Here is a 22,627-nt window from a genome sequence, read left to right as displayed (position 1 = left end):
AAAATATGCAAAATTTCGTCTAAAAACATGTGCATTGTTTAGATTTTAAGTAAATTAATCATTAAATGGGTAATAAACACATCAACTTTTTAACCAAAACTTTTAGAGAATTTAATTTAATCTGAAGAGACTTTTGAAATAGGCTAATAATAAACAAATACTAAGTTAAAAAAAATTAATATTAATTAAATTAACACATACGAAAAATAAGATAGAAAATGCAATCTTTGTTTATTAACCCTTTGAACCCCAGGCGATGAAATATCGTCGCCGAGAAAATATGCGAAAATCCCCGCGGCGACGATGTATCGTCGCCAATGAAGATGCGAGAATCCCCGGGCGACGTAATATTGTCGCCATGGTATATGCGTTTAATACATATTTATTTGAAACCGTAAAATACTTATTTTACGAGTATTAATACATATTTATGAGTATTTTAATAAAATACAAATTTTTTGTTAGTAATATAGTGTATTTAAAATAACATCTATGCTCAAAAAAATATATTACTCTTTCTTGCTACAGCTGTATTTGTTTACAAAGCGGTCTAATGTTATGTATATTGTCTTTGTGCGTGTGAATTGAGTTAAATGTTGTAATTGAGGACTGCTTTTAGTCACTTTTTCTTTAGTTTTAATCTTATAGTAATAATCAGTTCTATGAACAATGAGTGACAACATTGTAAATCACCCGAGTGAATTGGACAGACAACTGGATGTTGACCTATCAGATGATGATTGGTCTGACGTCTCATCAATTTTCAGTGATGACACTGATGTTGATCCTGCCTATAGGCCAACTATCTCAGTCTCAGATAACGAAGAAATGCCATTTAGTCAGCTATCTACTTCTCACGGTAACGCCGCCGCTAGGCCTACTCCGGACAATGACCAACCGGCCTCAATGAGATCGCGGTTGCAAAATCTTTATCTTTAGAGATATCAATATAATAATTGTTTTTGTACATACATAAAACTAAATTTAGAAAAATAAAAATATGGGTGTCCATAGTAAAAATTTTTCTTATTTTTGAATTTAAAAAATCTTAAAATCTATTTTTTTTACCTAGAAATCTATAAACTTATATTTTAAAGTTATTTTAATGTTGTTAAACAATTTTTTATACTTCAGACTAAACTTTTTCTGTGTACACAATTTCATTCTGGGCATTTTGGTGTGTAATACAAGACAATAGCATAAAAAATAGCAAAAATATTAATTTTTTAAGAACAGTATGCAATACAGCTGTTTCTGCTCCGGGGATTCTCTGTAGTTCTTAGGTAAAATGGTTTTGGTACGTTTTTCCCACCATCAATATTTTGGTCTGGGGTTCAAAGGGTTAAATGAACGTTGTTCGTAAAAACAAAACATTTTAATTGCTGATCTTTGTTAATCTTTTTTCCAATTTCCATTCAAAAATTGTGTTCAAAATGATTTCTGTGATAATTTATGCACAATCTAGTGCATTTAATGAAACTAGGTGTATCTTTTCTGATAACATCTCGGGCGTGCTTAAGTAGTTCACAAGCGTTTAAAATTGGGTTCAATAATTCTTTGGAATTAACTGGTTCTGCATATACAAGTTTAGATTTATTCTATATTGACGATTACGATGTACTTCTGTGTACCTTATGCAATAAAAAGAATTGAATTGAACCTTGTCCGATCCATCAGCCAGGAAAACTTTTCTGCAAGTGCTCTGTAACATTTTGTAAAAGTTGGTTTTTAGCTGTGTATGGATAAGTGCAAGTCTGAATCAGTGGGATCTCTATACCATTTGTTGGTAGAGAATTGAAAGTAATAAATTGGTAACCTCTTCAATTATAGTTCATTCAATGTGTGACATGTGGGTTTCAGGTTCCTGCACTTGTGAAAGCCATCCACATCCAGATGAAGGAGCGCAGTATCAAGACTCGCCAGGACTGCTTCGCTCTGCTCAAGGAGCTGGTGTCTGTCCTGCCCGGAGCCGTCACCAACCATGTGCCAGCTCTTATCCCAGGCATCCAGTACTCTCTCGGGTACAGTTGTATACTTGTAATCTACGGTCAGATTAAACAGTCTGCTTATATGCAATGAAAACCGTCTCATTTACAAGAATTAATCGTATCTTTAACGTTTCTTGCATTCACTTATGTTTAAAACAATTGTTTAAAAATATTGAAATTTTATGTTTTTATAACAGTCTGTAAAAAATAACCTGATTGTTTCTGTTATTAGTTAAATTAATATCACAGTTTTCCAAATTTTTAAAGTATGAGGCAGCTAAATTACATGTGCAATGTTCTGTAATATATTTTTTTTTCTTTTAGTTATAACAATGGTGAAAATATTTCTAAACTGGTTACATAGGAAATCCTTTGAGTAATCCAAAAGAGTTTTTTTTTAATTTTCTATATTTAAAAACGGTAATGTTTGTGTTAAAGCCTAACTGTATTTAAAACTTTTCATCAAAAATGTATGAAAACTTGGCAAGTTAGATCATGGCCAAATGGTTGAACAATTTTCTAAAATGACAGAAAATTCAATTTAGTCCGAATATTTGCTAATGATACAAAGAAATGCAGAGAAATTTGTATGCTCACTTAGAAAAAAGAAGATGCAATCTTTTGAGTCCTGTCATCAAATCAAAAACCAGCTGAAATGGGGTCCAAAATTGCTATGCAACATCATAACTAGAGACATTGTGGTGCTATGTTTGTATAGAAATCAAGCAAGTGGAAACCCCCTTATCTTCTTCAATGATAAAAGTCCTGTCAAGTGGTATCAAACATCAAGACAATGCTGATGTTTTTTTATGTTAAAGGCATTGTTAATGAAGAGTTATGCCTCCAGCCCAGAGTTGTTGTTCTTTGGAAATATATATCTTTCACCTTGCTGTTCCCGGGTCCCAATCAAAGTGATTTCTTTTAGTTCTCCAGGCTCAAAAGGATATAAAGTTTTAATGCTTAGTTCTGAGGAACATATTGAGAAAAAGGACATAATGATCTGAAGGCTACCCGATCTTGTGAGTTCCAATACCATTTTGAGTAAATGAGGAACATTACAAAATGTATAGTTGTCCTGTAATAGTACGTTCAAGGTGATGAAAGTGGAAATTAAAACGTGATAATTATAAGTTTTCTTAAGCAAGTTTTAGCTTTTCTTGTCATTTTCCTTATTATATAAGACAAAGACAAACTATAAGGATAAGATATTAGTTTATACACAATACGGATCATTTTCGTGCGGACTGCTCTAACTTGTTTATTTACTATTGGTAACAGCTGCAATTTTTCAATCTTCTAACAGCAAATTAAATTATTAACTATACAATCAATTAATTTACAACATCTGCAATGGCTTAAGTCTTTACCATCAAATTTTATACAAAGGTATTCAAATATTAATTCTGCCATTATTATTTATGGGATCTTTAAACAAAATCTTATTTATATCCAGTGTCTTAAGCAATATGTAAGTACCACATTTTGTGTGTTGTTTTTTGGAAAATCAATTCTGTCTGTATCTGCAGAAGTTAAAACAAAATAATTTAAACAAGCATAAAATTCATAATATCTTCCATTTAACAAATCCAACTTAATCAGTTTATCAGAGTTAATTCAGTGCAAATTTATATAAAATTCTACAAAAAATTAATTTAAAAAATTTGTAAATGAAATGGTTGTATATTTCTAACCAATCTTTTAAAATTATATGGTTTTAATATTTTCTGCAGAGATAAAATAAAATGGACTATTGAGAATTCATTTGAACCCATTGTAATATTTTGTTTCTTTAAGTTCAAAGCTAATTTTTACTTTAGCTAAATTATAAAAGGTAATAGCAAAAAATATAATGTTTAAAACAAAGTTTTACTTAAAATTAGCGTATTTATTAATGAAAATAAAAAATTTACAAAACTGTTACAAATAAATTTTAATTTCATTGTGAAATGTAATGAAATTGAAAAGTTAAGTTAAATTTTACTATAAAACAAGATAAATATTTCAAACTAATCACAACACTGCCACACGATGAAGAATAATAATGAGATACATAGTAGATGCGTATGCTCATGACAGCCGAGAAAGTAGTAATACATGCAACGGATATGTTTGGTTATGGCTCTTTAGGAGACGCAGAACTGACGAGCAGACGATCAGAATTAGTCAAAGGGTGCTCCCGTCCCCGTGCATACTTCCTTGGCAACGCATTTCGAAGGCTTTTGCTGAACAAAAAAAAACTCTCCAAGAGACATAACCTATAACATCGGATATAACTGTATTTTGCATTTTAGTCAAGTCTACCATTCTTATATATCCGTCTATGGCGAGAGAAGGGTTAAAATTGCAATTTCTAGTGTAATCCTTAAAAGGAAATATTGTTATATCAGAAAAACTATAGGACTCAGTTTAAGTATTTTTAAAGCATAAAACACTTCATTATTTTGTGGTGAAGCCTTATTACTGATGTTTAAATTCATTGATCATGAAAGTTGCACTGTTTTGCATCTCCCTTGTTTACTGCTCATTAACAGATCTAATGTTATTTATCTGTTTTGATATCAGAGACAAGAACTCGAGCAGCAACATGAAGATTGACACTTTATCATTTGTCCACTGCCTGCTGACCTCACACCCCCCTGAAGTGTTCCATCAACACATGCAGGTGCTGATCCCTCCCATCATAGCAGCGGTCGCTGACAGCTTCTACAAGATCACAGCAGAAGCCCTGCTGGTGCTGCAGCAACTGGTCAAAGTCATTAGACCTCTAGGTAAACTGAAATACCACTAATCCATATTTTCCTCCTGAATGTATTTATAACTGCACTATAACCCTCTGTAACCCCCCCCCTCCCAGTCACATTGGATGGGTAAAATTAATTTTAAATTAAATATTTTCACGTTTATATATAACATCTGAAAGTGACATGGATAGCTGATTAAACTTTAACCCTTTGAATGCCAACGTCCGATTTTACCGGACTTTCAGAAAAAAATCACTAAAAGTCGAAAACTTTATATTTTGAAACTAATATTATATTAAATTGTTTGTGAAGAATTGTTCTTTGCAAAATAAATTGTTATAGTACACTTCCGATCAACTGACTTTAACAAAAATCAATCTTGAACTCACATACACACATTTGGTTGACATGGCTACCGGAAACAATGTGACATTAGTATACATTTTTCAAGATTTATAGACAATTAATTGAATACCCTTTCCAGCGATATGGACAAAGAAAAGGAGATGAATTTTTTTGTAATGAATGTTAAATAGGTTGAAAAATGAAATTTAAATTCTTAATTTGTTTGACATAAGTCCATTTTTTTATATTCCTAAATTTAATTTTTTGGTAACTTTGTTATTTTATGTTAATTAGACAGAGTCTTCAAAATAAAAATTAAAAAAAGTATGTTGATAGCTTATTAAATAATCAAACTGTTAATTTTTTGCTGAAACCTTGCAAAATACCTTCAAAAGGGCTGGCACTTTTAGGGGCACTCACTAGAAAAATACCTGGCACTTTTCAGTACATCCACTCAATAAATACGTGGCACTCAAAGGTTTAACATCTTAGTTGTTAGCCTTATGCAGCTGTTGTCAAGATATCACAGAAAGTTTCTTACTGCATCATAGTGATGTGTCCAATCTGAATCCACTGAATTTAAAAAAAATTTGGATTCGACAATCAGTAAAGATCTGCTGGGTCATTATTTATTGGCCAATTGGCAGTACACAAAATATTGATCACTTAAACATGTTTTTGCTTGCTTGAAAACCCGTTTATGGTTAACCTAATCGATAAATTACCGTAATGTTTTAAATAATATTTTGCATTTACGTTCGTGTAGAACCGTTAGTCTATGCTGTGTTCATTCGTGGATGACAGCTGAGAGGCATTACGCAAATTACCGATCACGACAATTTTTTTGTACTTTGTGTATAAAACCCTGTAGAAAGATAACAAATTATCGTAGTATTGTAAATAATAATTTCCTTGCACTATATTTATGTACATGTATAGCTGCAAGTCTGAAATAATTACAAAATTATCGTGTTTAAACTAATATTTCAAATGAAGTTTGTATTTTCTATGTTTATGTTTGTACAATGTTACGTGTCTTCTGCGTCTTTGAGCAGATCTGAGCAGCTTTACAGGGAGTAAGCAATAATTAGTTTTTATTACTTCACAACTTTGGTAGTAGTATAAATATTTTGTCTATATAAAATATATTATGTTTGTATTTTATTATGACTATAGTTATTTTGAAAATCTTCAAACCTTTTAATTTTAAAATACGTTTTATAAGCAATATACATAAATATTTATTGTGAAAGTCCAGATTATAATGTATCAAATTACCATATAGAAATATAAGGTAGGTATAATGACTTAGTTCTTAAAATATAGCTACTTCTCTGAAACTCTACAAATCCCTTAAAATTCAGAGGTATTCTTGGATCACTTTTTATATTATTGAACAGTCTCCATAGGTTTAAGAATTGCATGAATTGGATTGATGATGATTACGTTTAAATCATATTTATCCTAAAAACCTATTAGGATTCAAAATTCGAGAATCAGGAATCAGTTTCTTAAGGTTTGGAAACAGATTTGAGATTCGAACATTTTGAATTTGTCCATCACTATATCATCAAAACATTTTGAATATAATTAAAATCTTTTGATATTTTGGCCTTGCTGTGAAGAACCGTCTTCAATTAACAAAAATAAACAAACAAGTACTTTGGTGATGTCTACAGAATATTTTGTAGTGCCGGATTTGAGGTTCAACCAAGACAGGTTGTGTCTCACAGTCTACTACACAGATTACTTAATCACTCAGCCATCTACATATACCAGTTGTATATATTTTAATATAAAACTCATATTTATTTTCTATTTTAACTCAAAGCAAAAACTATGTAAAAAGTGTTTTGTTTTATTTATACATATTTGTGTTTCAGATTGCCCAAGCAGTTTTGACTTCGCCCCATTCACCCACGACTTGTACCGTTGTACGCTTGTCCGGCTGAAAGCTGCTGATATTGATCAAGAAGTGAAAGAAAGAGCCATTTCTTGTATGGGACAAATTATTTGTAATCTGGGAGATTATTTACAGGTGAGCTTTATTAACCCTTTGCGGTCGGTCGTCGACTATAGGTCGACCGCGGCAGTTTCGCTGAACGCTCGCATGTCGACAATAGGTCGACCGGATAATGTCACTGCTTGTTTGTCCATTTCTAACCTATTGCTGTTCGGTATTTGAGTTATTCGGTACTTTGGACTTCTATTTTGGTTACGTGAATGCTACGTCGATCTTTATTCACGATATAGGAGGCATTGGAAGTGAAAATAGAAGACCAATACAACTGACGTCTGCACTTGCCCCGTGTTTATAAATATGGCTGGTCCAAGTACAAGTTTTACTGACGATGACGAAATATTAGATGAATTAGATGATTGTGATAGTATTTTCAGTGAAATTAGTATCCAAAATGAAAAACAGATTATTAAAGAAGACCGTGATAGTGATTGTTAGTTGAATCATAGTGAAAATTCTTCTGAAAACATTGTGGTAAATGACGGTAACCTAGTCGCCGGTAACCTAGACGACGAAAGTGATGTGTTTAGATTGGAAACTTTAGGTAATGATGGGGAAGAATTTGATCAATTCGTGGATAATGTGATAGAAGTAGGACAAGGAGATGCAAATAATAGAGTTAGGCCTAGGCTACAAACTAGTAGACTAAGAGGAAGAGCTAGACATGTTACCCAAAGTAGGCCTAGGGCTGGACTAAGGCAAAATTATAATATATATAATGTATTATATATAATATTATATAATGAATAACATTTATCTGATGAGATCCTAGTGCCTTTTCACCTGTATTCATGTAATTTTGGTTTATTACATATGTATAAAAAAATAAAAATAATGTTTTTATATTTTTATACTTCTTTTTTATATTTTTTAAATGTTACTTAAAGTTATAAAAAAATACTATAAAATAATGTAAACATTCTTTTTAGGTTATTTACATTGATATATAAAGAGGAAAAAAATAAAAAAGTTGCAGAAAAAGGGATTTAAAACTTGCATTTGTGTATTGTCAAAGAACTGTAAACTAACAGAAATTAAATACGACGTGAGGACAGTCGAAGCAATTTTTATTGAGACCTCAAAGGGTTAAATGTTCTGTATTATTTAGGTAATGTTAGTACTCTACTACTATTATCCTTTCATTGTCTTCAACTAATTTTACTGTAAAAGATAAACCAGGTATTATTTTGGATAAATTCTGTCTTTTTAGTTATGATGTATCTGAACATAACATCACAATTATTAATTTGATCTACCATTAGGACACACCAAGCTGTTTGGTTGCCCACAGAGTTCTGGTACATGAAGAGTTAATCATTAAAAGCTCACTAGAAGTAGAAGTTAACACTTTCACTGTCATCTTCTATTTTTGACAACTTTCTCACACTGCCGCCCGTTTTAATCGTTTTTTTAAATAAATATATTTTTTACCATTTGTTTAAAGCTGAGTTCTTCCTCTTTTTACACAAATGTTCATGCATAGATATTTTCAAACAAAAAATCTTGTTTTAAAACCAAAAATCAAAGTTAAAAAAAAAAATAAAGTTGACAAAAATATTACACCATGTATTGGTCTATAACATAAATATATATTTTATTATTATTTGCTGTATTCCTCATTGATATTACTGTCACTATAGCTACACATATTTACAATTGAAATCCACTTATTTTTAAATATTTGTTTACTGTGGGAAGTCTTGAAATATGGTTCTTTGCAAATGGCAATTTTGCACTTGCTACACTGATAGGAAGTGTCTTGTCTTGCAGCCTTGCCTGATTGTTTCTTTGTTATTAAAGAGCATAATAAAAATTGTTATTACTATTTTGCTTATATTTATTATTTGAATAAAAAAACAATGTCAACAAATTACTTGCATCTCCAAGAAGTCCATCGGTAATACAATCAGGATCATTATCTGTGTCATCTTGTTATAAATCATCAGTTTCACTGTCACTTGAAAGACTGAGTAACTCTTCTAGCACTTGATTGTCTTCAATACTGTCACGATCCATTGTATTTACTCACAAAACAATCGTTTTAAACTAAAGTAATTGCAAGCAAAACAACAATGCAGACGACGAATTAGCAGAACAACAACAAACGGATGACGCATTTGTAAACAAACCACTTTTTCCGATATTCCAGTTGACTGCCACCAACATTTCATAGATCGTAACCCATAGAGTAAGAAGTAAAAACATGGAAATAGTGAATGCTGAAGTCCAAATACATTTAAATGCATTTTTATTACTGTAAAAGTTGGTGCTGTCAAAAAATGTTGTCAGTGATTGCCTATTAAACAAATAGGCTAAGTATTAAACAAATTAACCTCTAGATGATTAAGGCAAGTTTAATGAATTATTCAAATTCAGGTAATAGTCTAATAGTTAATTATTCAATGGTAATAAAATTTGTTTATAGTTTTTAAAACTCATATTCTCAGTTCCTCTATGGCCATTAATCCAATTTCTTGCCCTCTCTTTGCCTTCCCAATCCATGCTCACTGCTATTTGACGATTATTGAGTCAGTCTTATCCGACCTTCTGATATCTTCCTCCTCAAACTCAGTACATCAATATCAAATCTAACCTAATTATATGGCCTGTGTCAGGGAGAGCTTCCTACGTGTTTGCCCATCTTCTTGGACAGACTGCGGAATGAGATAACTCGCCTCACAACAGTGAAGGCTCTCACCAAAGTGGCTGGCTCTCCTCTCCGGATTGATCTCAGGCCAATAATGGTAAGTTTCAACCGTAAAAGTTGATACTGTGAATGTTTTAATTTGTAAAAGCATTGGTTGTCTCAGAGTAAAGAAATGTAAAAACATTCGAAACTGTACTATAATATTACTTATTATCTTGTTCTTTAAATATCGAGATAAATTTGTTCATTGATTGATGAACACGAAATACACAATCACCTTTCTCAGCAATTTTTTTTCATAAACGGAAGAATGTTGGAAACACCTATCTACATGATTTTATAATAAACCTTCTTTTTTGCTGATTTGCAATCGGATACATTCATGCACTTGTAATAAAATGTAGTTTTAGGAGGTGAAAATCAAACCACAAAAGTTTGGTATATTGCACTTAAATTGGTTTTTATTTAAAATTGAAATGTTTCTTTATGTTCTAGGGAGAAGGAATACCAATATTAGGTTCTTTCCTGCGTAAGAATCAGCGTGCCTTAAAACTTGGAACTTTGACGTTACTGGACACTCTGGTGAACAATTACAGCAGTGCTCTGAACTCTGAGCTGCTCAACAAGGCAAGTATTTCTGAGTCTACCAATACAGGCAATCCTTGACACCAACTCTGCAGCTAAGCAATGTAGTTTGTTCCTTAAACTAAAGTTTTTCCAATTTGGCTTGAAATTTTCTCAAGCATTTTGTAATTTTATTAAACGACCTACGAAATAAAAACTGTCATATTGACTATCTGAAAAGGTAGTTTTATTTTTAGTTTTTGCAACAGTTTAACTATTTATGGTCAGAAATCAGAAATTTATTTATTACAAACAGTGATCCAATATATATATATATATATATATATATATATATATATATTAATCTTCAATAAGAATTCTTCAATTGAATTATAGAGTTTCTATATTTCGGCTTAAGTCGTCTTCAGGAAATTACAAAAAATATATAAATAGGGCTATAAGAACAGAATAAACATAAAACATCAAACATGTTTTATATATATATATATATATATATATATATATATATATAAAACATTAAATTCTAATGGTTCAGGTACAGGTTATAATTTTATTTATATTAAAATTAAATAAAGCTAGATGTAGCTATTCTTATTCTAAAATAAAATAATTTACAAAACATAAAACACATTTAAAAATAATGATTTATTACTCATAAATACAGTGGAATTAATATTTATACATTAAAAGTTTTGATATGGTTCGGGGGTAATTATTCAATGAAGGTTGCATCATTTAGACTTTACTTCTACAACATGTAAAGTAAATGACAATATACTTATAAAATGCTAAATAAGTATTTCCATTAACAAAGGTTTTTAGATATTGCATTTTTTTAGTTATTTGTGTGACGTTTTAGTATTTCTATCAAGAAACCATTATATATAGCCTATACCTGGTTAATACTAAATCAATTTACCGGTAAGTTAGAAGCTATGAAGTAAGAAACTTGTATGTATCACAGGTGTTGACAGAACTGCCCCCGCTGTTGAGCGAGTCAGACCTGCACATCGCCCAGTTGACCTTGACTCTGCTGACCTCAATCGCCAGGCTGCAACCCTCCGCCCTCGCCAACACTCAAGATCCAGCCATCATGCCGGAAATACTGAATCTGGCCAAGTCTCCGCTCCTGCAAGGTATGTAGGAACTGAACAACTGATGGAAATTTGTGGAGGAGAAAATTTAGATTTTACAAATAGCTGAAAATATATGTCACTTCATTGATGGTGTCAATAATTTTAATCATTTAAGGTGTTTAGACAGTTTTTATGTGCAGGTTAAAAAACATAGGAGTATGTCACATCATGTGTCATGTAACAGTTTGCATGCAAAATTTTAAGTGTAAATTTCATTCCATTATGAGATCTAATGACAGAGAGACAGTCCTAAAGAAAATAAACTTTTACTTACCCTGGCAGACAAAAAGAAATTGTGCCAATTTACTGAGTGGTTTCAATGACAATCAGCCAATTCCTCTGGATGAACGTGCACCATCGTAAACGTTATAAAGTTTAATGCAAAACTTACTCGACAGATGAAATTATACTCAGTTTCCTTAAAAATGCATTTATTCTGTGATTTTCTTATTGCCATTGTGGTTAACCATCAATATAGAAATTTTCGCTAGTGGTTAGTCAAATCCCATGGAGTGACATGCACCAACATTGAACACTCGATGTTGTCTTTATAGAGATAGACTTCATTTAAAAGATTAAGACTAAGTCAGTTCGTTCTCAAGATATCTTGTCGACAGACAGTCGGAAATGAAATTTTCCAACCTCTCAAATGATGGGGTTTACTAATGCTCAGATAATTAGTGATTTAATATGGGTGGTGCTGCTTCAGTTACAATCTCATGATTCTTCTTGCTTAAACAGTTGTTTCCTCTTGTAATTGATGGATGTGTTTTGTAATTATTATATGCACTTGTCCACCATTTATTTACCTGTCAATTAAGGATTTGCAATGTGTTAAGTAAACCTGTAGAGTTAAAACAGACATCTATGTGAGACTGAGTAGAGAAACTGTGATACTCTAAAATAAAAATAACATGTTTGCAGTTTCTTCCCAATTTTCATAAAGTCTGTGGATTTTATTTTCTGAAATAAAAATAAGTATATTCAGAATGTGATTGATAGAACTGATAGAAGTGTGAATTGTTGTGTCACAACAGCATTCAAACCCATTTTTGAAATTACAAATTTGTTTTTGTATTACAGTATTTCATCAATTTTACAATTTATTGGAAAAATTTAATTTAATTCAGTTTAAATTTAATTCAGAATTATTAATATTTAGAACTTGCAAGTATTTTTCACCTGTGACATGAACAGGTGCTGCCCTGGCGTCTATGTTGGAGTTCTTCCAGGCCGTAGTGAAAGCTAATCTGCCAGGACTGAGCTACCAGGAGCTACTCACCATGCTGATAGCCCCTGTCAACTCTACAGCCACTCCTACTCTCCACAAACAGGTTACTTGCACTGTCTGGCTCTATCACTGAAACATTACATCTCTTCTAAAATGTACGGATAGATTTTTACTTTGTGAATATTTTGTTTGCCAGGCCTTCCACTCCCTGGCCAAGTGTGTGGCCGCGATCATGGTGACCCGGAAGCAGGAAGCAATAGCTGTAGTCAACACATTTCTGGAGGATATCCAGAACCCCCGCAGCGACCCTCAGCACATCTTCGCTCTTCTGGTAGTCGGAGAGATCGGCCGCCACATTGACCTGAGCGTGTTGACCAGCCTCAAGCAGGTTAGTGCATTGTTCGGCAAGCGGTGTGCGTAGAGGAAGTGGAAAGGCAGCTTCAAGGTGCAGAGATTCTGGACTCCACACTACTCTCGACTGTTTTATGTTGTCGATTGTTTCTGTGTCTTCAACAACCTTGAGAATATTTTCGGAAATATATAAGCAAGATGGGATTGAACCAGACCGATAAATGCACATTCTGTGAAGAAACCGAAAAACAGTGAAAACTACCCTGATAGTGCTCTGATGGTTTTTCCTAAGCCCCAAGGAAATCAGATAACACAATCCAATAGGCTTTTGTAGAAGCCTCACATTAGTTGTAGAAAAACTTACTAGTTTACTCAATTGTATAAAACTGAAGAGTAATTGTACATACTATGAGTTGCCTTTTAAATCACAACTTATTATAAATAGTAATTAGTTTATAGAAGTCTGTCTGTTGCAGTAATCCTCAATCTGAATTCTCAAAAAGTGTTTATGTATATATCTTCACTGTTCATTATTACCAGATGGCAAAACAACCCACAGTTTTGTATACAGTGTGAGTTAAAAGTATGGATACACTCTGTTTAGTTTTTTATGAATAAATATGGAGGGATGTATGCCGGAAAGTCTTTCTAGGAAGTAGAAGTTAACTTTTTACACTTTAAATTTCACAAAAATCTACGTCAAATTGAAAAAATGAATGGAATGAGGATAAATGAATTAAATAAAATTTGTCACATAAAGAATTAAATTTTCTATAAGCCTACACCAAATATTATGGATTAAACTGTGTTTTGTACTAAAAAAAGTTTCTTTCAAAATCTACTTAAAAAAATTCCTAATTTTTTAAAACAATTTTTTTTAATTCTGAAAATTTAAAAATTCATATACTTGCTTATAATTTACATTATATTATAGCCTGTTCCATTAGCTAAAACAATAGCTCAGTCAACCAAATAGCAATACAATTGAATTTTTAGTGAGAGTTTTGGTATACCCTTGCATTTTTTGCATATTTAATTGGATTTCTACAAGGAGGCTAGGGCAAGAACATTGAGTGGCTAATGGGTTAAGTCAAAACAGGCTACTTATAAAAAACTAGTGTCCGAAATAATAGTTTAATACCATAAACCCATTCTCATCCATTATTTATATTTCATTATGCCATTTACAACATACTAGGTATTCATGAAAATGTTTAAAACTTTACTTTTTTTGTGTAAATTCAATCAAAATCTTCATATGTATTAAAATAAGTTTTTCAGAATAACCCATATTGTGTTTGAGTTAATGATTTCGCAGATGACTTTTCAGTTGGTGCTTGGTTCCGGTTCTTTTCTGAAGAACTTAACTAACCAACTATTAATAACTATTTGACACTTATAATTTGTGTATGTGTGATGATGTGCAGGTGATACTTGCCTCGTTCTCTCCACCGAGTGAGGAGGTGAAGTCTGCGGCCAGCTACGCTCTGGGCAGTATCGCTGTGGGCAACCTGCAACAGTATCTGCCTTTTGTTCTGCAAGAGATAGAAACCCAACCCAAGCGACAATACTTGTTGCTACACTCTCTAAAAGAAGTATGTACCCTAGACATAGAAACTGATTTATTTTAAATTAACACTTTTAAGTGACGCAGCTCTTTCTCAGTCATATGCATAAGTGCCGGGCCATTATCTTGTAAAATGTCAAACATTTGGAATAGAAGGTGTAGAAGAAACAACTATCCAACAAAGTAGTATAATTCCTATTTTTTCAATAAAGTGAAGAATGTTACTCATATTTTATTATTGTTGAAACTAAAAAAATTAAATATGTGTCAGTAAAAAGTTTACCTTTTTATTAAAAAATCAAGTTTGAACAAATATTTGATGTATTTCCATAAAAAACTAACCAAATACATCATGCATATTTCTACAGTGAAATAAAATGTAATTTAAAGTAATGAAACTAGAAGTTAGAGTTCCGTTCAAAATACAGTGATTTTTAATGAAGTTATTGTAAAATAATTATTCAGTTAATTTTTATATTTTTCAACAAACAATTTTAAACATTTTTTATATGAAATAAATGTCTCTTTTTTCATAAAATTTCACGTTTTAACTAAATTTTGTTGTATACATTATTTTTTTATTTTTACCTGGCCCACAAAAGAGTACAAAAGATGTAAGGTTGACACTTTCATGTAGTATTTCTAAGAGGCTGATTTCGTTATCTATAAATGTTTTCTTTACTTATTTTTGTATTTAATTCTTGAAAAATATTCTTGCAGCTGAAAAGAATGCAACGTTCCTAAAAAAAATTAGTAATCAACTGTCAGACTACTAAACCTAACATATTTTCGTTTCAAAATAACGTACGTACAATGTTGTCATGCAAACAAAATTCATACATATGTTTGTATATTGGATGGCACACCCATGTTGAGGCTAGCAAGAACCTCTGATAGTTAGGGAATGAACCCCACCAACTCCAACAGTCATCTTCCGCAGTAGACAAGACCTATCGAACTGCCCTGGCACACCAGAATTTGCAGTTAGTGATGTGCCGCTCCTGGACACCTATAAGGTTGCCCAGTTTTTGCTGTGCCCAGTGGTGGGTTCAACTGGAAGGTATAAACCAGGCAGAAGTGATCCCTGCTGGGTGTTGAATATGTACTGATGCGGTGTACTCGTGTGTCCAGATAATCTCGTGCCAGTCAAGCAGTGCCAGTGGGGTGGCCCAGCTACAGCCGTTCGTCCCTGCTATCTGGCAGCAGCTGTTCCGGCACTGCCAGTGTGGGGAGGAGGGCACCCGCAACGTCGTGGCCGAGTGTCTAGGCAAGCTCACACTCATCGACCCGCCCACGCTGCTGCCTCGCCTACAAGAGTCCCTCAGCTCTGAGTCGGCCCTCATGCGAACCACTGTCCTCACCGCCGTTAAGTTCACTATCTCCGACCAGGTGACCATTTACAGCTTTTATATACAAGAGGAGTACTTTAGTTTTGTAAATATATTAGAAAGGTAAAATGTGCTTATATCTGCAGTACTTGTTAGCTTATACAGAGTGAGGCAGACCACCCATGTGTTGTGTGTAGGGGCTGAATTCAAAAACTTTGTTTTAACGTAAACTTCCATTTCTCGTCCCTAAAGAATTTGGGAGAATAATTTGTAACACCAAAAATACCCCAAAATGACACTTTTAGGGAGATAAGAGTCATTTTTAAAAGATTTTCAAATTTAAAGGTACCTCGAGCCATACCTTATTTTAAAGGTTATTCACCTATTCACTGACCATTTTGATAAAAAGTTTTAATTTTTTTCTTCTTGTATTACAGGGTTATTGCTAATGTCAAAGTAGTACGGTTTGAAGGTTTTTTACTGTTACCTTGTTAAAACAATTTAGCAAATCCAATTTTTCCAAGGTTACCTAAGTAGTACTCTTCCTAAAAATATGTTTTAGTTGTTACTTTTCAACACATTTCCAATTGTTTGAAATAGTTTAACTTTCTGTTATACAAATATTATTTAATATTTGAGCTCTTGGGGGAGGAGATTGTATTCCCCTCATCCCCTCTTGTTAGTTATACCACTGCTCCACATTGTCACGTAGGAAGCTTAAGCTGTGGAAGGTTGGGACTGAGATGAAAGTATAGAGATGCCAGTATAGCACTTCATCAAGGCAGCAGCCTTTACTTTTACATCCTAATGGCCTACCACTATTACATCAATTGCTCTGTGGAAAAAAATCTATAATAAAATTAAATAAATTTATAATTTACAGTAATTATAAATTATAGCAATAAATATGGCTGAACCTATTGCAATGGAGTGACATGCATCATCATTGAATTCAGTGTTTCTAATATATAAAAGAAATTTCATGCAAAATTTCAAGTCTATGTCAGTTTGTGTTTGGTATTTGTGTGGACAGATGAGGAGACAGACAGAAATGAATTTTTTAATCTCTATGAGTGAAATTGGATTACCAAAAATAAATCAATAACCAGTGCTATTCTTTTATTGTCATTACACGGGTAAATCCGTACAGCGCATCTATGTATATGGTGCATCTACGTGTATAACACTGTCAACAGAACCAGTAGAGTTATTTAAAAAAATATTTGTCTGCTTGTTATTTTATCTTCTAGAAAACAAAATAAATTTTACTTAACCCTTATAACGTCACAGACGCCGTATGGCGCATAGACAAACTATCTCCAAACGGCAAAGACGCGGTACGGCGCATCGACACAAAACTGCGTCTATAGCAAATTTAAGTTCCTTTTAAATACGATCAATGTCACTAACGGTATGCGTCAACCATGTGTGTGGGTTATTGACCTATGTCAAGCGTCAAAATATAGCTGTCGCGTTACATTGTTTGAAACAATAGACGCGGTGTCTAGACACTCTCCCCGCCACACGGCACAGACGCCGTACAGCGTGCGCACGCTTTTGTTTGCAGTTTGGCTTCAGGTAGTGCGTGTCTAACCATCGCTGAGTCGGTTTTCTTCGTTGTGTTTTCTGTTTATATGGTTTTTATTTATTTGTTAAAAGTATTGATATCTTAGTTTTAGTATTCATTTAGTGTTTTTAGTGTCATTTGTCTGGTAATGTTTATAGTTTAGCTAATAAAATTTTGTGTGCCTTTTATTTTGACTTTATTTATATCTACAATTTAATGTCCCATAAATATATGTACGTACAAGATAATTTTAAAATTTTTACTTTTTTATACTTACCATAATTATAGAAAGTAAAAATAAAAATGAACTTTACACTTTAAAATTTTTTTTTTTAATATTGTGCCGTTTGCTGGAAGTTGTGAAAAGATATACTGACGTTATAAGGGTTAAAAATCTCTAAATGCACTCCAATTGAACCCAGGCCATATTTTCTTCAGTGCTTTAATGGTTACTAATTATAAAATGTACTGGAGATAGCTGCTACTGTTCCTGCCTCTAGTAAAAGCTAATCCCTGTACTGTGTGTCAGCCGCAAGCGATCGACCCCCTGCTCAGGGTGAGCATGGGCAAGTTCCTGAGCGCGCTAGAGGACCCTGACCTTAACGTGCGGAGAGTGGCTCTGGTCGCTCTTAACTCTGCTGCTCACAACAAGCCTTCCCTTGTCCGAGACTTGCTCGACTCTGTGCTGCCTCAACTCTACCAGGAAACGTTCTTAAGGGTACGTCTCGTTTGCTACATTCGTACATTGTCAAAGATAAAGAATCATAACTCCCACTTCAGTACATGACATTGACTACTTCTACGTTTTGGATAAAGATGTTATCTTCATATTGCAATTTGTGTTCTTAAAATCAAATAGTTAAATACAGAGGGTCCCATGAAGAGGTTTAAACGTTTAATTTTATATCAGTTACCCATTCATGCACCGAACATTTTCAAACTCTACACAATTAGTAAAGTAGGTTTTAAAAATATTCTGTGAAAATTAAAGCTTCCTAACAGTTGTAGAAACAGAATGGTTTTACCATTTTGCTTCTTATAAAAATTTTATTTCTTGAATTATTTGGTTTGATTACTGCGTTGCAGTTTTAAGGAACGGCTGTTTAATAACGAGTCCACTTTCTACTGCAATGGTGCTGTAAATAGGCTTAATTGTAACAGACACATTCTTGAACAGACTCTACTCAAATCAAAAAGAATTACTGTTTGGGCAGCTGTCAGTTGTAATGGGGTACTACCTTACAACATTTCAGACAGTACAATGACTGGGAATATGTATGAACAGGTTTTAAATGAACAAGTCTTGCCTCTTTTCGCAAATCTGGTCAAGTGATTACTAAACGACAACCTTCATGGCCATTGGATTGGTCGTGGAATTGATTTTTTAACTTGGTCACGCCGATCCCCAGATTTAACTGTGTGTGATTTCTTTCTATGGGGTTACTTGTTACTTAAAGGAACAAGTTTATACTCGTAGCTTCAATAATGATGAGGAATTAAAATAAGCAATTGAAGAGGAACTCCAGATACCGCAGAATTTCTTTTTAAGAGCTTACGATTAATTTGTTAAGCGCTGTTATCAGTGTGCAAATAATTGTGGCCTGTAATTGTAGGTGTTTTAATAGGCTATGATCTAATTTTCTGATTGAAATGCTTTATTTCTCTAGAATATGACAATAAATAATTTAACAAAATCAAAAATAGTGTTTTTTTTTTTTTTGTACTGTTCTTGAAGTATAGTTTTTCAAAATGACACCGTTTTGTTTCAACAATTGCTAGAGAGCTGAAATTTTCACAGAATATTTTTAAAAGCTATTTAATGAATTGTGTAGAGTTTGAAAATGTTTGGTGCATAAATGGGCAAGTAATATAAAATCAAACCTTTAAACCTCTTCGTGGGATACCCTGTACATTATGTGACCGTTGTGTTTACTTATTACTCTGTATAATTTTTTGTAATGATTCTTGGTTGTATGTATGTGGTATGCTTTTTATTTTTTTTTCCTTTATATTATTTTGTAGGCTTCCACTCCTTACAGCTCACCAGTCCTCAAACTGGCCAATTACAACTCTACCATTGCCAGAGTTATTTTATGTAACTTGTTAAATATATTTGTGTTGCCAGTACATCTAATTATCGGATCAACCCTACAAAATGTATATTCTGAAACTCACACATGTATATTTTTCCCTAAGAGGTCACAACAGTGCTAAATTCGTACTGAAAGAGCAAAAACTGAATACTTTTTATCTGCATGGTATTGTCAAGGCATGGAATATTATGGCAGTTATTGTGATGGTTGCAGAAAGAACTGATTCGTGAGGTGGAGATGGGTCCATTTAAGCATAAAGTGGACGATGGTCTGGACATCAGGAAGGCAGCATTTGAGTGCATGTACACACTGTTGGACACATGCCTGGACCGGCTGGACATCTTTGACTTCCTCCAACACCTGCAGCACGGCCTTTACGATCACTACGATATCAAGATGTTGGCTTACCTCATGGTGGCCAGGCTAGCCCAGCTCGTGCCCACTGCAGTCTTGCAGAGTGAGTGTACTGTCAGTATAATATGTGTCCAGCAGACACAAGATATTCTATTCGTGATATAGCTTAATTTCTTTATGTAAAGAAGATGATTACCATTCAAATTTGTTGAAGAAAGTCTGCTCTTCTTATCCCATTAAAACCCCATCATTGATACCTGGCTTTTGCTCTTTGACATGTTAATTCATCTGACAGATAAATGTCGGTGATTAGATATTTTAAGGTCGACCTATACTAAAAATTGGGGTTGCTTACATTGAATAATTATATGTTTAAGTAACGATAAGCTATTATATCAGATATGGTGATTTTTGTCAATGTGGATTATATAGTTTATCACAAGCATTTCAACGAGGAATGTGTATTTTATGACACCTGGTATCATATTGAATAGTGTCTTCAAATTGAATAATCATTTTCAAATATGAATGTTAAACATATAATTACTTCTATAGCCGGCAAACAGTAATATATTAGATTATGATATTATTCATTGTAAGTCTTTCCTAAGCGTTATTTTGTACTATTTAGATTGTTTTTTGTTTAAGGGGTTAAATGTAAGAAAGGTCCTAATTTCACCTCAATAAAGAAGTGTTTATATTCTATTCTATTGCAAGAAACCAATATAAGCTCCCAAACTTACTATAATGAATTGTTATCACATCCAAGTCCTCTAGATATTAACATTGAATTATTTTTATTATACAGTAATTTTGATTTTTATTATAATTATTGGTTTACTTATGTAAGAACAACAGTTAAAATGTAATACGACATTGCAGGGCTGGAGAAGCTGCTGGAACCACTGAGGCACACATGTACCATGAAGGTGAAAGCCAATTCTGTGAAGCAGGAGTTCGAGAAGCAGGATGAGCTCAAGCGTTCAGCCATGAGAGCTGTGGCTTCCCTCCTCACTATCCCTGACGCAGGTAACCTCACTTCCATACAGCTCGCGTTTGTCCTAGCAACTCCCCGAATCAGAATTATTTTTCAATATCCTCCGCATTATTTGCATAGTAGTTTAAAATGTTTAAAGAATAAATGAAAACTAATTAATTTTTTTTAATGAGTCTTTCTAATACAAAGATAAACATACATTTGGGAAATTTAACTCTTATACGTATATTGTTAAAAAGATATGTAGATAAAATATTATAAAGTAGACATTTATAATTTTGCTAATGGCGCAGTGTAGCGGTACGGCGGTTATCGCAAGATAACCAGATCAAGCAACGTAGAGCGTGGCCGCTGCTTGGATGGGTGACCGCTGAGCGATCCTGTCCTTGCAAGCGGCCCGCTTGCCCGGCCATTGGTGGTGGTTCGGAAGTCACCTTTAAGCCGTTGGTCCCCAGGTTAAGTGTTAGAGAGGGCTTCTTAGCCCTAACTTCGCCTGGTAAAATAAGACATTCTTTACTTTTTTTTTTACTTTTACATTTACAGTTAAGTTATACTCAGACATGAACTATTTTACTGCTTTTTCTCAGTCTTTACATTTTTTTTACGGAATAAAACTTATAAGAATACGCACCTAAGTGTAGTCAAGAATAGTTAGCACACGTCTTCTAATAACATTTTCTAGGTTTCTATCACTTCAGTGTGTAGGTCCACTATGCGTCATTCGTCTTATTTGCACAGTCAATGTTTAGAAAAGAATTATGGGCTAATTTAAAATTTACTACTTTACCTAAAAATTACTTTAAAATAGAGCTGTTTGATAGGTTTCAGCACTCACTATTCATTATAAAACTAAGAGAATATTAGAAAATAACTGCTATGTTTAGTGGCCAGTGGTGCTGGTTTTACAAAGTATGGACGTATATTTTGGCTGAGATAACAGAACAGCAAAAATTAATCCACGCTTCTGACAAAATGGCGGCGGCCAGTAGAGGTGGACATACGAGCTCCAAGGACAAATTATAAACACTGCATTCGAGTGCATTCGATTAATATTTGATTTAATCAGACAACACAATATGTGCAAGTAAAGTCAGTTGCACCGCCACTGTGTAAACAATAACAATGTTTTCGATGTTCCAGAGAAAAATCCACACCTGAGCGAGTTTGTGATATCGATCAAAGCCACTCCAGAACTCCAGGTCATATTCGACTCCATTCAGAAAGACTCTTCGTTACTGAACCAGGACTCCAACATGATGGACCTCAGCTGAAATTTCTCTGTGTGTTTTATTTTATTTATAAAAACACAGGTGGTGTTCTCCCCTTTCGTGTTCTTGGATCCGAGACTCACCAGGATTTGTTTTGTTAGAACTACATCTTGTGGTTGAATTATTTACTTAAAATTGAGGTCAAGACCCTTGTACATAGCTTGTATTGTGCTGAAGATGAGGAGGTCAGGATATTGTCGAATCACCTTATCTCTCTTATTTTGTATTAAAAATGTATAATTCTAATTCTGCTATTATTAATGTACATGTATCTTTACAATAAAATTTTGCTTAAACTTTGTGGCCACTTTTATTGCACCCTGTATTATCTAGAAATAAATTAAATAAACAAAATTTTGACAATCCTAATAAAACATTGACCATCTCAATATTTATCTGGGTGTGTGTC

General features: G+C 33.3%; 1 protein-coding gene across 1 annotated transcript in view; it reads left to right on the top strand.

Annotated features, from left to right (window-relative positions):
* LOC124361758 (cullin-associated NEDD8-dissociated protein 1) overlaps positions 1 to 22,514 on the top strand; it is a 30,913-nt gene extending 8,399 nt beyond the window's left edge. Inside the window, exons 4-17 of the mRNA XM_046815723.1 lie at positions 1,861 to 2,021; positions 4,551 to 4,756; positions 6,958 to 7,112; positions 9,710 to 9,838; positions 10,237 to 10,368; positions 11,291 to 11,462; positions 12,660 to 12,796; positions 12,890 to 13,081; positions 14,472 to 14,639; positions 15,743 to 16,000; positions 18,036 to 18,224; positions 19,813 to 20,056; positions 20,836 to 20,982; positions 22,091 to 22,514. Of these exons, the coding sequence (XP_046671679.1) occupies positions 1,861 to 2,021; positions 4,551 to 4,756; positions 6,958 to 7,112; positions 9,710 to 9,838; positions 10,237 to 10,368; positions 11,291 to 11,462; positions 12,660 to 12,796; positions 12,890 to 13,081; positions 14,472 to 14,639; positions 15,743 to 16,000; positions 18,036 to 18,224; positions 19,813 to 20,056; positions 20,836 to 20,982; positions 22,091 to 22,221 (2,421 nt within the window). The 3' untranslated portion in view covers positions 22,222 to 22,514. The remainder of the gene's footprint in view (positions 1 to 1,860; positions 2,022 to 4,550; positions 4,757 to 6,957; positions 7,113 to 9,709; positions 9,839 to 10,236; positions 10,369 to 11,290; positions 11,463 to 12,659; positions 12,797 to 12,889; positions 13,082 to 14,471; positions 14,640 to 15,742; positions 16,001 to 18,035; positions 18,225 to 19,812; positions 20,057 to 20,835; positions 20,983 to 22,090) is intronic.
* Positions 22,515 to 22,627: the final 113 nt, after the last annotated feature.

This window comes from Homalodisca vitripennis, chromosome 5, assembly GCF_021130785.1.
Source record: "Homalodisca vitripennis isolate AUS2020 chromosome 5, UT_GWSS_2.1, whole genome shotgun sequence".
NCBI classification, from domain to species: Eukaryota; Metazoa; Arthropoda; class Insecta; order Hemiptera; family Cicadellidae; genus Homalodisca; species Homalodisca vitripennis.
Note: the sequence above shows the minus strand (reverse complement) of the source record. Positions and strands in the feature narration are given on the sequence as shown.